This window comes from Montipora foliosa, chromosome 1 (assembly GCF_036669935.1).
Source record: "Montipora foliosa isolate CH-2021 chromosome 1, ASM3666993v2, whole genome shotgun sequence".
Taxonomy (NCBI): Eukaryota; Metazoa; Cnidaria; class Anthozoa; order Scleractinia; family Acroporidae; genus Montipora; species Montipora foliosa.
This window is the reverse complement of record NC_090869.1, coordinates 28328767-28337059: the sequence shown is the minus strand read 5'-3', so window position 1 is coordinate 28337059 and position 8293 is coordinate 28328767. Positions and strand designations below refer to the sequence as shown.

Below are 8293 nucleotides of genomic sequence, written 5' to 3'. Positions count from 1 at the left end.
AAAACAAGAAAAATTAAAACTGAGCACGTGTCTTATAGCTATTTTAGTTCTAGAAATCGTCATGGCCGTATTTCTTTGCATCACCAGGCCAATATTATATTGGCAATTTTTTGTCATTTTGGACTAAAGGCAATTCTGAAAGACGAATGAAAGAATTGTTGGTATGAATCAGCGTTCTCTTGGAATTGCAACTGTTGAATTCTCTTGAATTTGCGACTGTCTTCCCTGCAATAATTTCGCGGTCGACCGTACTGTTGGGTTACTGAAAGCAATTCTTGAGAACGGTAACGCGCGTTAGTAATAATTAAAGACTCCGGACCATGGTGAACTAAATGACTTTATTTGCTTGGTTTATTTAAATCATACAGAATTACGTTGTTAATCAGAGATTTACAAGGTGAACCTTGCTGTCGGTTTTTTTAAAATTTTATAACAGTCAAATTAAACAAAATGCTATAAATGATTACTCTTCCAAGAGAAGAATATATGTATTAGCGGTCAGACGTTACATAAATTGCTCGGTAAAGGCACGCAAAGCGAGCTTTATCCAACGTTGACCCAGATCCAATTACAGACTCTACGGCACACGTTATTGCACACTGGACGGCACACTGTACGGCAGATCCAACCAGCACAAATCCTTGAGCACACAGGGCGGCACACAAAGCTGCACACAACACGACAGACAAGACGTCTCACGAGGTTACGTTTGGACCCTAGACAAAACAGAAACCGTAAAAAATAGACCTTGACAACTTAGAACTTTTGAAGAATGGTAACTTTAGGCGCTAGTAAACATCGACTGTTCAAGACTGTACTTCATTCGTCTCTAAACGTCGCTGATCAAAGTCATGGAAACTACCTATCTGTATCGCAATTAACATGATACAAACTGTCATGATACTGATCAAAATAAGAAAATAAATAAATGGGTCAAAGGATTCGATTTATCTCATATCAATCACACGTGCTGAAGGGCGAGATCGCACACTAAGCGATACAAATTTATGATTGATTATAATTAATGTACTGTTACAGTCAATGTCTCAGTTGTTTTCACTTACGTTTCGCGGGCACTGTTTTCGTGGGTTGTACGACGGCAGTTGAGTCCACCTCCCCCTCGACAACGACGTAAATGGGAAGTTTCTCGCATAGATCCGTCATTTCATCACTCAGTTCAGAACGGTCTTTAAGAGTTCCGACAACCTTCAACTTCAGTTCAGTCTGCTTTCTTGGCATCTCAACCTGACCGTCTTTGCCTCCCTAATCAGAAAGTGACATAATCAAAGTGGCTGTGAGCCACTGAACATGGAAAATAAATAATGAAAGGGTGTTATGAGGCATTGCTCATTAACGAACTACTTGTAATGTGACGGCAGTCTATTGTAGCTTTCGAACAAGCTTATAAAGCCTTTTTCCATTCAGGGATTGTTGTGATATTTGCAAAATGAAAAAGTTCAACGTTAAGAAACTGTTTGTTACTCAGGCCTTCCTACACGTTTTACATTGCATGTATCTGCACATGTCTTCCTTGCGCTGTAGTCAAAAACGGCAAGATCATTTTCTTTGGTCAAAAGTGAGATATGCACTGAGCGAAACACTTGAGCCTGCGGTATGTAAATAATTAATATTTTGTTCAGTTACCGCGGTGTGATAAGCGTTGGCTCTACATGCGAGATATTGGGAGGTCGAATCCAGTAGTGGTGACTACTGATTATATATCCTTTTCTTCTAGCGTTTGTCTTTCCGTTTCTTGTTCTAATAAAATCGTCTGGAGCCTTTAATCATTCGTTTATATCGATTGCTTTCGAACTCACAATATCGCGTAGGTTTGTGAAGGAAAAACCACGAAGACTTTCCCTGAATCCAGTCGCTAAGGAAGAACCGCGGGAAACTCGAACTCCGTGTCATCGCTAACATAGAAAGCTGAGAAAATGACTTCGAGTACGAGTACGGCTTGAAGTCGTTCTCGTACTCCTACTCGTTGTTGATGCAAACATCCTCTAATAATAAAAGAAATGCTCTCATTTAATTTCAGTTTTCAGGCTTGATTTCCGCTCGGCTCCCCGAGTTTCCAAATGTCTAACGGGAAGTGAAGGAGTGATGGACTGAAAGCGTTCCACCACTACAACTTTAATACAAGTTTAATTCCAAGTTTAAAAAGGGATATATTTCAGTTATGAAGGCGAATGCTAGCTTGACTGAAAAAAAGCAGAGATGTTCTCTGTTTTTACATTTATTTTCGGTACTACTCATGAAAGAATAGTTTTGAAGAGGTGTCAAATCGTCCTGTTATGTGTCAAGGAAAAGTTCATTTTGTCAGTTAACCAATAGCTTGGGTTTAGTTTATTTCCTCGAGTCGAGCTTATCGGCAACGGGGTTCATTAACCGGGTTAGCCTTGAAGCGGTTCAAAAATTGAGCATTCGAGTGTAAAAAAATTGAAAATTACAACTGTTAGGCGTAAAAAATGTTAACCTTGAAAGAACTTAGCAAACTATTATTTTCAGGTTTTCCTCAATTTAAAGGTAATTCTGTACGTGCCCAAATTAACTCAAAATACGATACCGTGACTGCCATGGTTCGTTATAAAGTAAGCAATACAAACTTGAAGTTACCAGCAGTTTCACTAAGGCGGCTGGCTTAGGAACATCATCGGTTGAGTCGCTCAAAAAGCAGGAATTGGTCGCTGGCAAATGGACCATGGTCATATTCTGCAAAACAAGGTCACACGTGATTCGTTTGCTAAAAACCACAACAACTTTTGAAAGAAGGTGAGTAATCAGTTGTGAAGAGGGCTTAGGGTTTAAGTTGACATAAGGAAGGCAGTTTTCTGAAATAATAAATCCTAACCCAAAACTGATTTGTTTAAGTCCATATAGGCTATCGAGTTTTTGGCTTTATCAATTTTAGGATCCACGATTTCCGGCAGATTATAATTTCCAGCTACAGAGACACCAAAAGAGGCGAAACTTATAGCACAAGAAAGTCCTGGGTCAGCAGACATTAGAATAACCTGTAGTATATGTAGTATAGTACATGAACAGTTTAATCATGTTTTTACCTTCTTAAAGTCGTAGAGGATCTCGCCCGCTTCCTCATCGGGAGAAGTCTTTGGCACACGGAAAGTCTCTGTTTCTCTCTCAGTGTCAACTTCAACCTGTTCGTCATAATCCTTGCCGCCGTTGTTCATCTTCAATGTGTATTTTGCCACTGGTCTACTGACGGGATCCTTCATAATCTGATGAACAAAAACGTATCAGGGTAACTCACTACTCTCTTAGTATATTGCAGCCGGCATACAGTCCCATTTTTCACTGAGCGATAAGTCTCCAAGAGGAATTTCATACCAAAGGAGCTGAGGTCACCATATATTATGAGTTATTTTGGCCACGGACAAATTAGTTTTAAATTGAAGGAAACCCGGAAATAATAGCTTACTAAAGTAGAAAAACACCAAAGGGGTAATAATAAACTATAAGGAACAAGGAGGGTTTAGGATGGAAAAGATTGACTCGGATTTCAAACCACGAACATGATACTGACTGTAAGTTACGATAAACTTTTCAAGATGGAAAAAACATGAATAAACTTTTTAATTATGTTTTACTTTGGTCAATGTAAGCTGATCAGCTGGCATTTTATTGCTCATGACCAAGATTAATTGTCCGCTGATTTAACCGTCCTCTTTTCTACATGGTAATTCGCGGCAAGAGGTGTCGGAATGCAGCCTCGAAATCCTTTACAAGTTACTCTTGAGCATAAGACGACAAATTAAACTTTAAATCAGTTCAACTACACATAACGAAACGTAAAGCAATTACAATGGAGTACTCAAGTTTAAAGGCGTTACTCTTATTTACCTCTTTGTCTTCACATTTACAGACAGTCCCTGCAGCTGTGGCAGTAACAAGGACGGCAAAACACAGAAGGAACAGTTTGAACTCCTGGTGAAGAAAAAAAAAATATGTAAGAGATTTATCCGGCTTCTGAGGGAAAGCAAGCTCTCTAGATTTTTGGTATTCTTATGACTAGAACATGTGTTAAATTTCCTCAGTAGCGAATAGGAAAATTCTCAAATCAAAAGCTAAACTCACCATTTTTCTCCGAAAATCGCCGGGCAGTTTTCGTTCTCGTTGTGGCAGAGGACTTGAACCTTTCTCCACTGAGAATGGATGCCAATTCACAAGCGAACCTCTTTTATACCATCAACCTTTAACTTGATATTACCGATTACATGAAATTTTGCACCTGTTCTGTGGATTGATTTTGCCAATGTTTCAGCTGTAATATGACAACTGCTGTAACCTCGTCCTAGCACTTCCTTCAGCTATACATACATACATACTTTATTGAACCTCCCCAAAGGGGCTTTTCAGGAACAATAATAATCATAAATAAATAATTTACATAGTTATTTAACTTATTTAAAATATTAAAAAAAAAATCAAAAATAATTACTCATCACTATGTCAATTACGTCCTAAAAAATCCCTTAGACGTTTGCTCCTTAAACGCTTCTTAAAGATTGTTTCGTTACTACAAAGTTTTAAATTCGATGGCGCTACTACGCGTGTTCAGTATCTACAAGTGCACTTTCGATTGCATTTTCGAGATCCAGCCTATCCGTCTCTAAATCAGATTACTTTGAGAAATTTGGGATAACTGAAACTTTTTATTGGACCTGAAATTGGCAATGGTAATCTTAATATTCTGAGTCCACACGCAATGATTCTTATAGATATAAGTTTATTTTCCCGAGAACTTGGAAAACGCGTGCCCGATTGCTCAAAGATCCAGCTTTCAGTAAAATTACAAGGAGTGGTTACTAAGGATACCACAGTAATACACTTAGGTGCTAAGCTCATGACAGAGTGCTTGGTAAAAAAAATTCACGTACCTTGTAACGCGTCAATCAACACTGAAAAATGAGCTCGCAGGGTCTTAGAATATTAAAGCTGTTCAACCCGCTAGCGTCAATCATATTATTGTGCATGTGCACAAATATATCTACCTGATTATCCAGATTGTATGATCACTCGACCGAAGCAAACTCAAAAGGGGGATATTACGGATTATATGATATTTTACACCTGCAACTGAACTGATTATATAATTATATTGCTTGAGCTCTACAACACAGGTCACGTTGATGAACTCGCACTAGCACTTCCTTTAGCTATAGTCTGCTGGCAGACGGTTTTTCCGTGGCATGCGTACGCATCCACGGTATAAAATCAGTCGTGTTTTCATGGGTGTTACAAATAGAATTCCCATGGGACATTTTCGGTATATCATTGGATTCTATTGGCCCTATTAAGATCCCTTGGGATGCAACGGTTATGCTGTGTGATTTTATTGGCTTCTACTTTCCAGTGACGTATACATTTGAGCAGAAGTTCTGGGGTGTTCTTTGTTGCAATTCTATGGTGTGTGTTATTGAATATGTTTAAGATATGCTTGTTTAGGTTACTGGAGCTTTCGAGGAATGCTTACGAAAGACAAAGGAAGCAGTATGGTAACTTTCTTTTGAGGTTTAATCGGAACTTGCGAGCGAAGGCAGTGCCGACGCTTTCATTGCCAACTGAATCAGGAGGTCATTCCTACGTACCACTTTCAGCTTTTCTTTCGACAGCAAGTTTCACTTAAGTTGATGTTCACAAATAAAACCCCTTTCCTATCGTGGACTGTTAGGCTTTGGGATACATTTCAGCCCCAAAAAACTAACACTCCAAACCCATTTAAATCGATTTGTCGGTGGTGACAGTATCAGCGAGACCGTGGCATTGCCTATCGTGGGCTGTTATGGCCTTGGGATACAATTCAGCCCAAACAATTTGAAACGTTAAGTCCGTTGTGGCAGCGAATAAATCACTTTGTTGGTGATGACAGCAGTGAACCCAAACCAACTGCCTTTTCTTTTGGAAATATAAGTGAACTCGGAAAATTGCTCCTCGTAACTTTAGTCGAACCAAAAACAAATGGTCACGTCCGACATTTTTCTTATGAAAACTCTCGAAAGAAAATTTAATCAGCCTTAAGCTTTAACTTACGTCAAGTACGAATAGCAGGAATGTTTCATCCAAAACTGTTTATGAAAGCGTGATCCACCGATGGCTTATTTGAAGTTTGACCTTTGTTGTGATATTGAGACAAACCGTGGTCCTTGGTGATGGGAGACATTTCATCAGCTTTAATCGCAAACTGAGGTCCAGATGTTTTGTTGATTCGAGGTCATTCGAGGAACACCAACATGGCGTCTCCATATAAAGCTCTGTAAACGTGAGTGACATGTTTCGGCAAATAACTTAGAAACAATTTACCAAACAGACTTGAGACTTGGAGCAGTTATTTTTGTATTAGTCTTTTGTAACATTTCATTTTCTAGGCTTCTTTCGTTGAACGTTTTCGGATTTAATTTTTTACTGCGTGACAGTGAAAACACTCTCCGTGTGTTCATTTGGCCACTGTGGGAGTCAACACCAGCAATTGGAAAGCATTGTTTGGGAATTCCAACACCATTCCATCCAATGTAGAAATCAAAAACGGGAAAATAAATCACGTGTTAAAAAAAAAGGATTAATGTCTTCGTTACTGGGATTTTACGATCCCAGTGTCTTTCATCTCCTACCCCCTCGGGGACGGCACTGCTCGGGCATTCTATCGCCATTCCTCCCAATACAGGAATTAAATGGGAAAAGAAGGTTGGAAAAAAGCCTTTAACAGCCAATTTGACAACAATGAAATCAAGCAAAGAAAAAGAAGTTAAAAAATACTTAGTGGTCTCTCATATCCAACGCGCTCTCGTGGAGTAATTGTTAAGTAGACACGTAGCCTAACATTTAATGGTATGTGACAGGTCAAGTCAATGATATTCGATAACAAAAAATAAATCCATTCCTCGTAGTACAGGAATCAAAAACGTGAAAAGAATATTAGTAAAAAAGCCTTAAGGACGGTGACTACTAATTCAAAGGTATTTTTGCCCCGGTTTATGATTATGAAGGAAATGTAGATCTTAACAAGTGTTATTCTGTATTGTGTAAGTGTTATCTGTATTTTTGAAGCGTTTCACTTATAATTAATCTTGTACCGCTTTGTACCTGAGATTGATTTCTGTCAAGGGAGAGAAGGTATAACTGGTTTTTTTTTTTAAGCATTGAAATTCATCTTCTAAGAAATCTACTTGTACAAAACATGAATTTTTTAGCAGGATCAATAGCCTACTTTCGATATATCAAAATTCAGTCCTAAACAAAACGCATCATCTCGTGACTCCAGGGAATAAACTCATACAAATCCTTATATTTATTCCCCAGAGCCTCGACATGACGCCTTTTGTTTAGGACTGAATTTTAATATATCGAAATTGGTCTGTTATATTGCCCAGTGAGTTCTGGTAATTATTATGAAATAAGCCATGTCTGATTAAAGTGTTTGAGTTCGGGACTGGCCAAACGGAAAATGTTTGGCGTTTAAGGAGGCTTCCTACAATAAATTTAGACTATACCATTAGACTTTAGACGGCCACAGTTCTTATATGCAAGCACCTACAGCTTTGACCAAGTAATAGGGGAAGTTTGAAGTTTGTAAAAATTTAGTTGATATGGCGTTCTAGGTTACCATGCAGCAATTTTACGCTTTATTCGATCTTAACTTTTGAAATGATACGCAGGGTACTAATCCTGAGGTGTTTGTCTAACGTTTGACGAAGTTTGAAGAAAATCGTAAAAGCCGATTTTAAGTTATTCGGGAGAGAAGTTTTTACGCCTAAAATACTCAATTTGTCGTTACTCTTACAATAACTTTCAAAAGAAGCGCTGTTTTTAATATATAGAAGAATCGCTTGTCATGTAAGTCTCTTAGAGGTATCAAGCTAGCTCTCCGTGAAATTTCATGATATAAACTGCTTTTGATGTCCGTTGACAAACTCTAACGGAAAGCATTATATTTTGCGGAATTTCGTCAAACTTCGTTCCCAGAACGTCTGGCGGTCTAGCTGAAAAGCTGGTCGATGAATTTTTTTTTTAAATTCTGTATTCTGTAATTAAGCATGTTTCCAAATAACTTGCCAAGCGCCGACAGAATTGAAGCTTTTTAAGACACTGAAAAAAAATTCCAAAGTTCGGGATATTCTTTGAATCTCCGCTCACGTTTCTACACTCTCTTTGTTTACGCCACTCGAGCTGGCTCTTCCACATTCCAGCATGCAAAACTGGTTCCACTAATGAGTCCCAACTATCACTTTGGTCACGCTCGCGTGGTAACGCGTCGTGTTGGAAAATCACTTTTCAC

At 38.6% G+C, this 8293-nt stretch overlaps 1 protein-coding gene across 1 annotated transcript; it reads right to left on the bottom strand.

Moving 5' to 3' along the window:
- Positions 1 to 319: 319 nt before the first annotated feature.
- Positions 320 to 4250, bottom strand: LOC137996001 (uncharacterized). Its single transcript, XM_068841444.1, has 6 exons — positions 4096 to 4250; positions 3862 to 3945; positions 3063 to 3239; positions 2617 to 2712; positions 1065 to 1263; positions 320 to 716 (listed from the first exon to the last, which is right to left on the bottom strand). The coding sequence occupies exons 1-6, from the start codon at positions 4096 to 4098 to the stop codon at positions 544 to 546; spliced, it is 732 nt and encodes a 243-aa protein (XP_068697545.1). The 5' UTR covers positions 4099 to 4250; the 3' UTR covers positions 320 to 543.
- Positions 4251 to 8293: the final 4043 nt, after the last annotated feature.

Excerpts from the sequence above, each read along its gene's own strand:
- LOC137996001 (XM_068841444.1), bottom strand. Across the intron at positions 3,240-3,861 it reads GTAAATGTGAAGACAAAGAG|ATTATGAAGGATCCCGTCAG; the intron begins GTAAATAAGAGT and ends TTTGTTCATCAG. Across the intron at positions 1,264-2,616 it reads CCGCCTTAGTGAAACTGCTG|GGAGGCAAAGACGGTCAGGT; the intron begins GTAACTTCAAGT and ends CTTTCTGATTAG.